The sequence below is a fragment of the Pocillopora damicornis genome, chromosome 9 (genome assembly GCF_964200805.1).
Source record: "Pocillopora damicornis chromosome 9, jaPocDami1.2, whole genome shotgun sequence".
Lineage (NCBI taxonomy): Eukaryota > Metazoa > Cnidaria > Anthozoa > Scleractinia > Pocilloporidae > Pocillopora > Pocillopora damicornis.
In genome coordinates, this window is record NC_142678.1 from 11,918,359 (window position 1) to 11,934,356 (window position 15,998).

General features: G+C 36.6%; 1 protein-coding gene and 1 long non-coding RNA gene across 7 annotated transcripts in view; both read left to right on the forward strand.

The window, feature by feature from the left end:
- Nucleotides 1–8,519, forward strand: part of LOC113676552 (gamma-aminobutyric acid receptor subunit beta-4) — a 31,297-nt gene extending 22,778 nt beyond the window's left edge. For all 6 annotated transcript variants that reach the window (XM_089181910.1, XM_089181912.1, XM_089181913.1 and 3 more), the window contains 8 exons: nucleotides 740–807; nucleotides 1,780–1,997; nucleotides 2,581–2,663; nucleotides 3,002–3,145; nucleotides 3,978–4,192; nucleotides 4,868–5,020; nucleotides 6,150–6,251; nucleotides 6,840–8,519. In XM_089181910.1, coding sequence (XP_089038036.1) covers nucleotides 740–807; nucleotides 1,780–1,997; nucleotides 2,581–2,663; nucleotides 3,002–3,145; nucleotides 3,978–4,192; nucleotides 4,868–5,020; nucleotides 6,150–6,251; nucleotides 6,840–7,094 — 1,238 coding nt within the window. In that variant the 3' untranslated portion in view covers nucleotides 7,095–8,519. The remainder of the gene's footprint in view (nucleotides 1–739; nucleotides 808–1,779; nucleotides 1,998–2,580; nucleotides 2,664–3,001; nucleotides 3,146–3,977; nucleotides 4,193–4,867; nucleotides 5,021–6,149; nucleotides 6,252–6,839) is intronic.
- An 898-nt stretch (nucleotides 8,520–9,417) lies between these two features.
- On the forward strand, nucleotides 9,418–11,732 carry LOC149040124 (uncharacterized). Its single transcript, XR_016179636.1, has 3 exons — nucleotides 9,418–9,557; nucleotides 9,664–9,730; nucleotides 11,392–11,732. It is a non-coding gene; the product is annotated as an uncharacterized LOC149040124 (long non-coding RNA).
- Nucleotides 11,733–15,998: the final 4,266 nt, after the last annotated feature.

Sequence of the window (15,998 nt, forward strand, 5' to 3'; positions counted from 1 at the left end):
GCATGGTGGAACTTTTTCCGTGTTTACATAGCCACGTCTAGACAACCAGAGGCTTTGGCAAAATCTAAAAGTTTTCATAGAAACCCTCAACTTCGTTACGGGGGGTTTGCAGAACGTTTTCGAGTTCTCTCAACGCCCTCGTGTTGAGATGAGGTTATGTTAACACAGAAAACTCCTCTATGGTTAAATATTAGCCATGAGTCTAAATAATTTCTTTTCTACTTTAAAAAAGCTTTAAAGTAAAATGTATTAGGTAGAGTCGTGGTGACTCTTTAAGTTGCAAATCATTTCCGTTATTCTCCTGACCTTAATGTTTTATTTAGTGGTACTGCTGTGAACAGTAATTAGATGCTAGTAATTCTGAGAGTTTAGGGTGCTTTTCGATTGAGTGTTGGAAAAATATCAACAAATTAATCAAAACGGCCAATCAGGAGGTTAAAGCCAATGAGAACTGCCTAATACGCGGGAAAAAGTCCTAATTGGTTTCAGTTTTCCATCTAATTGGTTGAGAGAGTGGTGCGAATTTTCTGCACCAATCACAGTGCGAAGTAGAGCAAAACAAAGCAATCCCTGCTTACTTTTAACTTTCAACTGAAAATTGCTTTAGCTAATGGCACCGTTAATTTTAAACTCACCAACCAAAAGAGACTTTCCATTAAACTATTCAGTCACAAAAGATTTTTAGTGAGAGCTATATGCTTTTTGTCAAACATTATTTTATGTATCATATCATTGTCAGGTGAACCAGTTGTAATCACCGTTGGATTGTGGGTATTATCCATCGACTCCATCAACGTTGTTGACATGGTAGGATGGATCTCATTGTATAAATTTTCTTGTAAGAGCAATATCTCGGTTTCAAAGTTATTTTGCAATCTTTGTTACCCCTTATAGGATATACGCTACGACCTTCAAATTTATCGGGTTTTAAACCATCTTCATTGGGAAAAGATTGTGGCTGAGGTAACGAGCAGCTTGGTGGGAAAGCGTTAGCTGCAAGTGCAAAGGGTAGGCGGGAGGGTCGAAAATTCCTGGAAAGTTACTAACTTGGTTTTTTTTTTTTTTTAAATGCCCAAAATCGAAGCAGCAGGGTCATCCAGAGATATTGCACGTGAAAACTTAGCATAATGTTTCGTAATTACCTTCCAACGAACAGGGTTACGTATTCCATGCCCGTCAGACTTCCTCGGCATATTTATGAATGATAATTGTTTCCAGGTACTCATTTATACACCTGTGTGGAGAGAGCTACCGTAATAGAAGCAACAGTAGTCGTAGACTTTATTTATTGAGGGTTACATTTTACAGTAATAAAACTGATGAACTCATGTCCCTTAAAATAATTGAAAGTCGAAATAAGATGATTATCGAAAAAGTAACGAGAGAAAGATTTAAATAGAATATGACTATGAACATCGAAGAATACAAAAATAGTAACAGAAATAATTTTATTCCTTATGTGATTATTAAGAAATAACTTAAAATCAATTTATCTAGATGATTGCATGCGAATTTGATTATTTCAAATTGATTTAGAAGGTAAAGGCTTAAAATGGTTATCACTAGAACTCCGTTTGAGTTTCGCATTAGGCATGATCCATTCCTTTATTGTGGGAATAGAATGTCTTGCCAAAAAATTGCGATGGCCCTGTCTTGGGAAGAAACACGGATCAAGCTCAGCATTCTTTTTGCTTGGCCTCCATTTCGTCCACCGAATTAATTTGATCTGAAGGATGCATCATTACTTGGATCTTTAGCCCCTGTCTTTTACTTTTCAAGGATTATAAACTGGACTTCTTCTTAAGACAGCTATGGACAGATCCACGATTACGCCACGACTGGAATGAAACACTGGCACTTGGTAATACTATGATGGATAAACTCTGGGTTCCAGATACTTACTTTGAAAATTCCAAAAGTTCAAAATTCCACAAAGTTACCATGGTCAATAAGTTGTTATCCATATCGCCAGATGGGGGAGTCCATTACAATGCAAGGTAAACTGCAAAGTTGTCATACCTTACTTTGTTGGATCTGACTTGAAGCTATCGATGATCGATAGATGGCATCATTGTGGTCCTCTGGATCTTATTTTTAGAGTTTTGAACTATTTTGTACACGAGGACACTACATTCAAAAGACTGAAAAGTCTCTGACTTACAGGAAAAGCTTAATTTCGCCTTCTCGGAGACCTGTATTAGCCATTCGTCGATCAAAGAATCTGTCCAGGCTTGTGAAGAAATCTTGAAGTCGGCGAGCTATTAAACCAACAAAAGTCTTACGCCTTAAAAAAAACAGATTTCTTAGATTCAAATTCTTTTCTAATGATAGATAAGGACGGAAGAAATGTGCTCCGAATCCCTGAGACAAAGAGCAAGTGGACTGACCAGAATTTTAAACTTTTATCACGCGTTTGTGTCTTCCATGATTAAATTTACGCGCTTAAAACAATCGAAAATATGGGCGTGAGCAGTATGAATTCGTTCTGCGAAGTAGCTATTGTACATGAAGAGAGTATTTGGATCACAGAAACGTATTCATTTGACGTCCTCCTCAAAGTTTTTTTCATTTGGTTTTCAGAGTCACTGTGCGAGCAAGCTGTCCAATGGACCTGCGGCTATTTCCATTTGATCAACAACATTGTAATTTAAACATCGAGAGCTGTAAGTATGTGTTTTCGTTTACAAGTAAGGTTCTCGAACATCTATTCGACTTCAAAAAACCAGCATCTTTCCCAAAAAACTATTTTCAGTCGATCTTTAATACCTCTTACAAAAAGCGTTCAAATGTATCTTGCCAAATGTGCCTTTCTTAAAAGGTATCAGTAACACATAAATTATCCCTGGTAAGGAGGCCGCTTTCAATTTAACTCAGGAGCCGTTATTGCAATGAAGGCTCTTGTCTTGACATCTGCTAAAACGTTGGGGCACCGAGTATCTTATCGGTTGGGAGTGTGCTTTTTGTTTTGTTATAAGCATCTTATGTTGTTGTAATATTTCAGATGGCTATAATGCTAATAACATGCAATACCGGTGGGAGAATCGAACGGACAAAGGAGTAGCAGTCAATAAAAAGCTTGATGATATGCCCCAGTATAACTTAACCGGCGCCTCGACCAAAAGTTATTTCACAGTTTATTACTCAGGTGGGTAGACTTTGATCATTCAGAAAACTTTAAACTATGATGCTATGCTGTTCAGAGGAAGGGATTATAATAATTATGAGAACAACTCTTTACTGCACTACATTTCTCGATGTTTTGTTTGCCATGAGGAATGTGTAATTGTTCTCGTTTTGTCGCTGTATCCACACATAGCCTGGCGAAAGAAAGCTGGAACGAATTTCGCTCTCAAGCATAATGGCCATGCAGACCTTAGTGTAAGCAAGCTGCAGCTGGTTTAAGTTTTGTGTCTTCTGACTATATCAAGCAATTTTCAATTCAGAGTCGAAAGTTATACCGAGCTTACTCGAAACCTCATGGTTCCTCTATTCTCCAGGCTTCAGCATTACTCAAACGATGCTCAGTTTCAAAATTGCCCATTTATTAAAAATATATAACGAATATATTCTCACTATTTCACTATAAGACCTTTTTCCTCTTTCTTCTTCGTTGTTGTTATTATTGCTTTGGTTTTGCTTTACTCCGCCATGTGATTGGCTCAGAAAACTTGCGTCGCTTTCTTTACTATTCAGACTAAAAATCCCAAATTGGTCATCCGTATTTTTCTACGCGACAAGCGTTGCTTGTTTTAACTTTTCGGTCTCATGGAATCCTTTTGATATCTTTCTCTGCTCTTATCGACTATTCTAATGAATTTTTATGTGGTTTTACGACTCTCTAATAGCTTCAGTATGAAGTAAATAAGTTTCCAGGCAATCAACGTTATTATCGACAATTACTAGAAGAACTGTTGTCAAATGATGATGAGCCTTCCCCATACTCTGAGAATTTCTCACCATGTGTTCTTTTTCACCAGGAAATTGGTCCCGACTGGGCGCTTCATTTGGTTTTGTCAGAAGATCAGGATATTTTCTTATTCATATCTATGCTCCTTGTGCACTCATTGTTATTTTATCTTGGATATCATTTTGTATCCCTCCTGATGCAACTGCTGCTCGCATTGCCCTCGGAATAACTTCCGTGTTAACTATCACAACGATATTAAATATGCTGAATACAGCTATGCCAAAGGTTAGAAGCTGCTGAATATTTACTGAATATGTAACAAAAAATGCCAGAGACAGAAAGACAGAAGACAAACAAAGAAAAAGACAAACAGGCAGACAAATATAATTTATTTTTGTTTTCCCGTTATCATATTCCCACCAATAACGTAAATCTATTTTCCCCATATAAACACGCATACAACCCACAATTCCTCTATTCGCTCTGACGAAGGGCTAACGCTCGAAACGGAAGTTTGTATCAATTCAGTTGATAACATTAAATTATCCAGACAGGTAGACATGACAACTATTGGTGTCTTTACTTTCGGTCCATCTTCTATGTTTATGTATGTAATTGTCATCATGAATATGAGCAGAATGACATGATGATTAATTTTTCATCGTCACGTAATCGTTCATGAGTAAGGCTGTGGCAGATACATCGTTGGAAATGAAGGCAAATACATATGAATCTTACCTATAGATGAAATAATCACATTTCAGAATGAGAGGCTGAGTTACGAAATGATGTACAGAAATGATTGCTAACGATATCATGAAGAGTATTATAGTGTCAAATTTAAGAGCAAATGCGAAAAAATATGACTTCTGTCTGATTAGGGGTAGAAATCATGATAGCTTATGAATAAAGTGTTATCATTAGATATATTTTGTGTGATCCAACTGTTATTTTTTTCAGGTTTCGTATGTCAAAGCAATAGACTGGTATCTCATTGGCAGCTTTCTGTTTGTCTTTGGTGTGTTAGTTGAGTACACATTCGTTCTTTGGATCGTGAACGTTCACAATAAGAGACTAAGAAGGCTGATGATTGAGCAGGAGATTCAGGAAGCGGTAATCAGAGACATTTAGAAAAAATATATTACTCCTTAAAATGAGAATTATAACGTACTCCACTATTGAACAAAGGGGGTATGTTTCTAAAGAAACTGTGGTGCTGCGTCGGTGGTATGGTATAGCAGAGTAATTTGGTATTGTCAACTGACTTGATAACGTAAATTGGCCACCGTTAAGAGTTTCAAAGCTAAGCTATGTACCGGAGCTCCTTACGGTAGCCAAGTTGTGTTAGCGACTCAGCTGATAATAGAAAAGTACTCCTTTTTTGCTTTTAAGGTTGAATTTGTAGATTTGCCTTTGACATGGGGCTTTATCCTCAAGCGCAATTTCCTTTATTGCAATTATTGGTACCAGATCAATTCGTCTTTTATTGTCTACAAGTTTAACATTATTTAATTTGTAGATAATTTTTGTTCAAATGTCCCGCGTTCCATGATCAATTTTTCCTCTATAGCAAAACACAGTGAAGATCAATTTAATCCTTCACTCACTGATTATCTTATGCCCGAATGACAGAACCTGGTTATGTAAACGTATTAAGGAGTCTAGCTAACATTTGATTTAAGAACAATTTTGAATTATCTTTTGCACTTAAAGAACACAGCCGTGGTCTTTTTAAAAAACGCTAACGAAACAAATAGTCAAGAATTTGAGGATTACACGCGCAGTTCCTTCTGTGGGCCAAAAACACTAAATGAGGATTCTTTCATGAAGCACTACTAAGTCAGGTTGTACTTAAAAGAATACTAAAGGCAAGTTTTTGAAGAAAATTTGATGCTTTGTCGGCGGAGAGTATCACAAGATAATTCAATGTTATTGAATGAATTGATCACGTAAATTGGCCACTATAGAGAGTTTCTAAGCCGGTTGAGGTTTCGAGCGTTAGCCCTTCGTTAGAACGAATGACGAAAGGGTAACGCTCGAAACATCATCTTTACCAACTCTTTACTTTGGCCTTTTTATCAACCCAGCTGATGAAACAAAATACTATAAAGAGCGTTCATCTCAGAACTAGTTCCGAAGTGGTCAAATCCAACAGATTAAATTTACAAAATGCTGAATATAGATTCCCTGATAGCTGAGGATATTTTTCATGAAAATGATTCTGTGTGTTATTGCTCTATAGGAGGAAGAGAAGCAACATAGCTCGCGGAAGCATGGGATGAATGGTAGCGTCACAAGCAAAAATACTCGTGAGAGCCATGGTTATGATTACGAACTTTTTGAGGTAAACCAATTGCATTCGTTCTTGAGGCGAATCTTCCCATCAAGTTTCGTCGTAACTCCTTAAACGCGATTTTTTATTTGATTGTTAAAGGGTTCAACATTGTAATTACGATTTTGCTGTATAAGATACAAGTATCCAATAGAATATTCTCCTAGTTTTTGTGCGTTTTTGGTTTTTGTTATTTGATTAAGAACGTTTATTTGGATATAATTTTCCACTGAATTAGACATGCATGGAAAAAAGTACACTTCCAAACACAATTTCGTTAGTACTTTCTAAGTTTTAAAAGTCCTCCTCACTTTGTTATCATTGGCTGTTGTGCTACTGTTTTGGAACTGGCTCGGATTTAGTTTCCTTAGTACAAGTAGTCAACGATTAGTTAGCCTTTTCCCCAGTGGCACAAGCACTTTTGTTTGTCTGCCGTTCCTCACACAGACCAATTGATAACTACAAATCTTGTTCAAGTTGGAGAAGGAACGTGCCCTAAACACTTTCCCCGCGAAAGTTAGCGGAGAAGTTACGAATCTTAAAAGGAACTCCAACAGAAGTTATAATCTTCCTTTCTGAGTAAGTTCTTTCTTCCTTTAGAGTTATAGTGCATTCAGCGACAAAGCTAAGAAACCCAGCTCACATCTGTGTGACAGATCAAAGGCAAAGCGACATGCTTCCTCCGAAATGGAGCAGAGACCGCTGACCTATCCCAGAACTCCACATTGCAGGGCAAGAACAGTTTGTCTCGACCTCATTGATCCGGATTGCATTGATGACTATGCCAGGATTTTCTTTCCCATCATGTTCATCCTTTTTAATGTGACATATTGGCTTAAGTTTGTTGTGCTGTAAGATAAGACCTAGGAGAAACATCAAAGGAAATCTTTTTATTTTTCTATCGAAAAATTTAGCAGAAAGCCAAGGACGTCTCCTAAGAGATGGAAGAACGTCTAACACTATTAGACTCCCGGTATGTATCAACATGATCGGAAAATATAAGATTGGTGCGAGTTCGGAAAATGTTTGAAAATAATCAGTGATCACATACATAAATTTTAAAGGAGATATTAATTTTGTGCAAGAAATTCTTGCTCAGATCATGTCTTTGCTGACCTTTGGTAAGGACTACGTAATAAGGACCTTTGAAATACAGTTACCTTATTGAGAGTCCCCATCTAATCTTTCAAACGACAGAGCACATGTAGCCTCTTTTACAGTTGTCATTATCCTCCCAAATTGGTAAAAATCTCTCTTAATTTATTCAGTTGCTATAACGTACACTATGTTTTATATTTCCAGTACTGTTCATTTGCATGACTGAAGTAAGAGTGTAGGGAAGTGAGATGCATGACGCATGATACAATCTATAGGCGATGATGATAATGATGAACTTTGAATAACTTTGGTATAGATATAATGAGGAACCTTTCTAGATCTCAGTCTGACACTTCCTTTTTTTAAAAGGCAGAGTCTTGCAAGTTGAAATGTTTTTCTTCCTGCCACGGTTTTTTCCCTAAAAATCACTAAATAGGCAAGCAACTATTACCGATATGAAATAATACTGATAAAGCAAGCATGAATTGTAAGTAACTTAGAACAAGCAGCCTCTGGTATTAGATTAGCATTTAAGTGAGAGCGACGTTTGTTGAAGACTTGCGAAAAAAATTATAAAGATAGCAACTATGGCGTGCTCGTTATGGTAATATGACATCTTTCATCTCGTAGGTTATGTTATTTTCTTGATCTCAGCGGCGAAATGTTCTTCCTCGGGATAAGGTAGTGCTAGCGATTGCGTATCTTAACACCAGAATTAAAGAAATCAGCCAATAAAAAAATAGGAGAAAATCGCGAGGAACTAAAATAGTTGACAAGCAAGCTGCATAAAGCGCGGGAAAATTACCTGAACGAGTACTCCGCAAGTGTTTCCAGTTTTGCCTCTGTTCTGGTCACTCAACTGCTCAGTAATGCAATGCAACTTAGTATAAGATGAAACATTGAACTGATCGTGGCTGAGGGTCAATAGGTTAAGCTGTTCCATGTTTTCCATCCACGTATAAAGCATGAATTTAAAACATATTTTGAACTCAATAAAATTTATGTCAATTTCGCAACGCCAATTAGGCCACAACTTGCATAAGCACTGAGCGAGACTTTTTTAAGGTAAAAATTATCAGTAGTGTAGATGTATGCTATTTTAGTGAGGACCAAATAGTTTACTTATACTTAACTTAGAAAGAAGTCGGTAACATATAAATAAAATAAATAACAAAAACAAAAGCAGCTCGCTGCCTGTTTGGTATGGATATGGCGAAATCCAGCTGTAGTGCAGTGTGTAGAACCTTCTATATGTTACAATATTTTTATCCCGAAAAATTGCAATCAAGGAGACAATATTTTTCAGTTAAAGGAAGTTCAGATCGTTATTAGCGTTTTTCTTTTGTCATAGATGGAACGGGTAAAGGAAGTCTGTCATTTTACAAAATTTAGATGCAGCCTCAGTCCGAGCTACTGGAAAAATTAACCACAATTTTCTCAGCCTCTGCACCCATTTAGTGTTCCCTTACCCTCGAAACTTTTTATCTTGTGGTTTTTTTGTACCAAAACTAATTTCATACAACCGACATATAATGTAATCATATTCCGTGCCATTTTCTTGCGTTCTCAGTGAACAATGTCATCAGTATGGAACAGAGAATAAGTTTTAGGTAAGAGACAGATCCAGTTTAGCGTGCTCACTATGATCGATCTGTTTTCTTGCCTTGTCAATTTCAATTTTGTCGCTATTCAGCACCTTTCAATTTTCTCTCCACTCCTCAGGTGCAACGATTTATCTCGCAGTCTGTCTTTTATTACGTACAGTTTACTTCTTTAGACCCGGCTTCACTGACGATAAAAAATTAATGTCAAACAGTAGCAATCGTTGACAAGGATATTTTAGACATATGGACGTCACGCAACATTATACGTGGAGTGGAATATTACGAGACAAAACTATGACTTACTTGTACCTCGACGAACTATCATGACATAAGTGCTTTAAATTTAGAGTTAAAAACATCCTGTTCTGCTCATGAAGTTAAGCTAAAGGGAATGTTGCTACGTCAGTGAGCACAAGAGGAACCACGTTCGCATGAATCACATTTCAGGACACCTTACCCTTCAGCAATAGCGGAGATTTCGACCTTTATGAAATAATTACCAGGGCGTATGATCTTCAAAATTTAGAAAGCCACCAGACTAGACAGTATAGTGAAGAAGGAAAAGCAGAAGTGACTTTAAGTCTTGACTCCACGTATCATGGCAGCAAGAAAAATGGTGCGAGACAACTGGGATTTTACTGCAAATTAGCAAGAGATTTTCATTATTGCAATTTTCACTGATATCAGATGATATTTGAATATTTTTCTCATCATTCCTAAAGGGCTCAATTTTGTTCCTGTTTTTGGTCTCCATCGCATGTTTATGCGATCAGACATCTTCGTATCGTGGTAAGTGAAATCAAATTGGTTTCTGTCCATAAACATTTGACTTTACCTTGTAGCAACTAACAATAACACAGACTGCTTTACTTAAAAAATGATGTTTCGCGTTGTTAAAATGATAAGAGCTTCTAAGGTTGACGGTTTGAAAGCTTCCCTTGGTAAAAAAAAAAAAAAAGGCTTGACTGGTGGCCATAAAACGGCCAAAAATTAAGCCGTTAGGCGTAAAAGTTCACAATTTTCAATTGCTAGTCATGAAAAGTTAACCGTAAAAATGTTTCGTATCTGTTATGTGATAAAATATTAGACTGTTTCATGTATATTATGTGCAGTCCAATTCTCATAGTATCGCTATCACTCCTACAAACCTTTTCTTTTTATCCCGGAATGGACTTAACCATCTGGCTGTAACTGTGTTTTAGATCCCCCCCCCTCCCCATTGAAACCAACTTTCACACGTCAAGTGCTGCAAATAAGAAAAATTATTATACACTAATCTTCGTAAAATCCAGGGAGATATGTTTTTGGTGTGAATATTTGACTGTACTCTCATTTTTTTTTATCATTTGGCCTGGTTTATGATCGCAACAAAATGACTTTGGCATGACGGCAAACTATTTATTTTCACTGTCATATGACATGTGTTATACTGATTCCTTTCAGTCAAGAATCCTTTTATTCTTTGGCAAAATTAATTTTTTCAAAGTTGGAGTGAAAAGCTTATTCTGGTGACTGAAATGCTCCTTTTCCATTTGTTTATCGCCACAGGATGTCTTCTAATTCTTCTTGTATTCATTCATTTATTCGTTCATAAGTTTGATTATTGGCAGAAACTTGGCTAACTGATTGCACTGCAGAGCTCGTAAATATCACAGGATACAATTTTGTCTCCAACCATCGTAAATCGAAAACAGGCGGCGGAGCTGGAATTTATTTACAGAACGGCCTTGAATACAAACTTCTCGAAGAATGCAAATTTTCAGATCCGGATGTGATTTAGTCACTTTTCCTGGAAATTATTGTTCCCCACGGAAATAATATTATTGTTGGTTGCGTGTAAAGACCACCAAATCAAAACACTGCTATGTTTATTGACAAATTCAGCAATATTCTCTCATAAATTTCTAAAGACAATAAACACTGTTATGTGATGGGAGACTTTAACCTAGACCTTCTCCAATACAATCATCATGTTCCAACACAGGAATTTATTGACAGCTTATTTTCACACGCCTTTCTTCCTCTCATCTCCATTCCAACACGCCTCACCTCATACTTTGCGACGCTAATTGACAACATATTCACCAACAACCTTACCCAGAGTGTTTTTAGTGACATTATTTATCTGACCACTTACCCGTTTTTGCATATTTTGACGACGCAACTCTAACGCGCAGCACAGAAAGAAAAATTGTGATGCGCACATTCAATGACGATAATAAATTTTTTGTATTGTGTAAATAAGGCAAATAAAAGATGATGATGATGATATTTAGGTATTGATCACATTTTCCTACTTCTTTCTCTTAACATTATAACTATTATTTTTACTATTATTATTATCACGGTTATCAATGTTTCTTTTAATGTTATCACGATTATGGGTATGATTACATTTATCATTATCAACTCCGTTTGTGTAAAAATTTTTTCCTTTTTCTTTTTTGTAGTTGTCCAACCTTTTTCTATATGTCGACCAGACTCTTTACGTCGGAATTCCAGTTGCGGACCTAAGGATTGGGTCTTTAAATGCAAATATCAATCACCCCACACCCGAGAGGTCTCTTTAAGATGCCGCGGTGGTAAATGTTCAGGCGGTGTTAGTCTTTTTGACCCCAGCAGAGTTTGCTGTGAATTCACATGTCCATGAGAACTTTCCTCTTTGAAATGATTTCAGATTAATGCTAATTTTTGTTGTTTACATCTTATTGTAAATTGATTTTGTAAAATTGATTTTGTACAATCAATATTAACTGTAGAAAGACCCAAATGTGCAATAAAATGCTTTGTAGCCATAAGAAGTTCTTGACTCTTTCAACTCAGGTTGTAATGAGCATGTAGTTTGTCCCGGAAATAGCCACACATTATCCAGCAAACTGGTTAGGGTAATAGACAAACGAATAAGCTGGACGGCTTTGCCTCGAAAAAACGTCGCATTCCCTAAACTGATTCAAAGGGATATTTAAAGTTAACAAACCCACTGGGTTTGGTAATTTCCTGATTTTTTCGTTCGCTTCGAATTACTTAATTTAAGTCATTTGATAATCAAACGTTTTAATTCTTTTCAAGTTGAATAAAAGTTGATAACGCTATCTACCGGATAAATCTCTATTCGGTGGATAGCGCAGTATGTTTTATTAACACTTATCCGCAGGATAACGATTTATCCGTTGGATAGCGCTATGGCCACCCTTTGACCAACAAGACCCAGGTGCATGAAATCACAATTTTTCGAGAGGTGCGTTCCTACCGACATATGTATCAGCACAGATAATTAAAAAAAAATAAAAATATATATATATACATACATATATATTTTTATGCATGCTCACTAGTTTTTCTAGTTTGAGCACTCTGGCATGGCTTAGATGATACCACATATGTGAGATTACTTGGGGTGGCTATATAGCCTTACCTCCATCCCAGCATCAGCACTGCACTGATGAGGCCCAGAAGGCCGAAAGAGTACTGTCTGCAGTTAGATATAGCTCTTTGGCATACAAAGCTTTGCTTTCATGTCCAAATTGAGCACTCTACTAGGATGAGTCATTGCTGCTAGCATTATGCATGCTCACTAGTTTTTCTAGTTTGAGCACTCTGGCATGGCTTAGATGATACCACATATGTGAGATCACTTGGGGTGGCTATATAGCCTTACCTCCATCCTAGCATCAGCACTGCACTGATGAGGCCCAGAAGGCCGAAACAGTACTGTCTGCAGTTACATATATATATATATGTATTTTTTTTCTACACTCAAAACAAAACAAACGAAATCAAATATAACATTTGATCAACAAAGAGCTAAAATTGATTGATCAGCAGAGAATGAAACACTAAGATATCGCCACACCTAGGGAGTTTGTTAGTTTTTCTTTTTTGGATTTTTAAGTTACTGCAATTAAAAAAGCAAAAGCACTTTTGCAGTTGTTTTAGCTTTAAATCAACACAAAAAACGCGAGAAGATAAATCGCCCTCTTGCTAACCTTTTTGGCAGGCTTTTCTTCGGCAACCAACTCTTAAATCTGTTAATTCTGATTTTTCTATCCTCTCCTTGTGATACTATTTTGAACCGTCATTTGTCATTTACTGTTCAGTTTCTACCAGTAGTTATGATGGACCTCTTCTTTTAAGGCAATCTCCTCCATCTTAGCGGGGGCTTTTATGCGTTCAGGTACATGCCTGTTGTTTCAGAGTAGGTCTTCAGATGGCTTGAGCTAATGTATGACTGGGAGTTCATAAATAAACCTCTCACAAGGTGACTAAGTGAAAACTGTTCAAACTGTTTTTCACCTCATGAATATCCCACACCATAACCTGGGGCATGAATAATCACCGCTTTTGACGATGCACTTCTGAGAGCGAGCATTTTGCACCTTCATCTCACGAACGAAATGAAAAAGAAAGAAAGAAAAAAAAACAGCCAAGCAATAAAAAGCATACTACGTTCATGACGAATGATCTTATAGCAACTAAAAAAATCTTTTGAAAGCCACGGCACCTCCCCTCAGTCTGTTACCGTCTTGATAAAGTTCCTTGGAAATGTTGCAAAGAAATGAATGGGGTATTCCATATTCTTTTTTTAACAGCCTTGAAATAATAACAAAAAACTTCATGTAAAAAGTTGAAAAACTTTTCAATAATTGCCGCACTGAATTTTTAATATCATTTTGCTCGATCAAACTTCCCCAGGGTAAACACAAACAAAAGATGCCATAATCTTTTCAAAATATTATCGTTTTTCTTGACAGAAAGATGCCAAGATAGAGTGTGCATAATTTATGAAACTGTTTGACATTAGCTGAAATACTTACCCACTGAAAAGCCAGAATGCATTTCAACTGAAAGCTTACGAGCATTAGCGAAGCGTACAAAACAGGCGCTGTCAAGGAATGGCTGCGTTCAGTGGTTCGAGAAATAAAAAGAGAAATATCAGTAACACTGAAGCTGTTCGTTAAAAGTTAAATCTACAATACAGTAAGTATCTGCTTCTACATAATTTCTTTTTGAGGAAAGCTTTTGGACAAAGATCTTTGTCGGTAGAATGTTTATAGTTAACCTGAACGAAATGATTTTAACACATTTTTATCATTAGACACAAAAATATTCGTACTGCTCACATGAGAGTTGTTAATGAAAATGCGTTTATATCGTGGGAAAAATTAGAACTAAAGATGGCGATGAAGTGTTTTGTGCAGGCGCTTTTAGTTTTTAATCAACAAAAAATATATTAAAATATTTGACAGCGCGGAGTCTTTTATCGCCTGTGGTGCGTTTCATGTTTGATTGTTGATAACGTTGTAAGGAGGTTTGCCTTGGTTTGAAATTAATCTACCTCATCTCCATTCGACATCATCTTCTCTGCTGGAATGGGATTACAACTAAGTCCTTCATCTCCACTTGGAAAGGATTGGATGATTTTTGTTTTCTTTGGCAGACTTAATAACTCCCCACTGTAACTGCGATTTAATTACTACTCTCATATCTCGAAATGTTTTGTCGATTGAAATCCGAAAAAATCTCTTCTATACTTGTTCCTTTCCGCTTCTTAAGTACCTCCAGTCTTTTCTTGTTTCCATTCTTCATGCACAGAGCTGAAAATTTCTGTAGTCTCTGTCAATATGAAAGTAGTTTTCTTTACGTCGATAAACGACTAAATAATTTCGTGATGTCAGTGACTTCTTACGACTGAGAATATTGTGCACTACCTTGTTAAATGAAGTATTCTCATATCAGAAGCGGTAGGACGCCTAAAAACAGTTTGAAACACAGTTTGGAAACATAGATATTTTTCATTTCACATTATCTGTTTTTCTTATGCCATCCAGTTGTGGCACACTGCCGATTACCTTTGGCGGGTAAAAAATATATTGATGAAGCAGCTGAGCTATATTTTTTCATTGTATAACTTAAGTACACAAAACATTATATACATCACAAGATCACTCGTAATGTTGACAAATATTTTTTGTAAGAATGCTTCCAACTTGTTCTTAAACTAACTGAAATGAAAACAAAAATTGACTTTTAATTGATCATAGCAAAACAGAAGTTCAAACACGCAATGCCTATTCGCTAAGAAAACGCTAGCTTTCGATGTGCTTGGACTGGACCACTGTCAAATTATTTGAAATAATTTCAAAATTTTGACGAAATTCGCCGGCGAAACATGTTATGTGAATCGGAGAGAACTGGTTGTCATGAAATGGTTTATATAGTTTAGATTGAGTGTTGAACAATGTAACGAAATTGAACATAAAGGAAAGGTTGTGAGGTTGGGCGTTAGTTCGATGTCGTTCGAAACTTGTCTTTCGATGGTTGCAACGAAATTGCATATGAAACACTAAGAAAACAAACTTTAAAGTAAGTGGTCTTTATTTGTAAATTCATGTTTTTGTTAAAAGTGAGTTTCCATGCAATATTCATGCAGGCACATACAAGTCACATCGATGTTGGATAGTTTTTTTTCCAATTACCAAAACTCCGTATTATTTGTCAGGCTGCCAGTGGCTTTTCACGTGGCATGAGTATTTTGATACCTGTCCTGCTTCCTTTGAATTTTATTCCCCATAGATCGTCGAGTTATCCCTCCTCCATAGATCTGCCTTTTGAAATCCCCCTCGACCTGAAATTTATGCAGGGCTTCACCCAGTTGGAACTTGCTAATTGTCCCTTCATAAGTCTTTTATCAAAGTTCAGAGCAAAAAAAAGCTTTTAACTCATTAATTCCTTCAACGATTATTTTCAGGCATAAAGCGCGCAAGTTGGTCAGAGGTGAAAAATTAACAATTATTCCTTGAGGGTACGTTATGAAATAAGCATGATTCAAGTTTCATAAAATGTACGAATTCCGATTTTCCAACTAGCTGATTTGTACCACGTCATACTGGGTGGTAACGTCATTATCGTGGTGTACATTCAACACACCACTGTCATTACACCATGGCTTCGGCTGACCTAGTACATAGTGGTTTCAACGCAGTGTTTCTTTGTGCAGTGTATTCAATTTGAATAATAAAAATGTTAGCGCACTCATTACTCGGGAATTATCAGGATT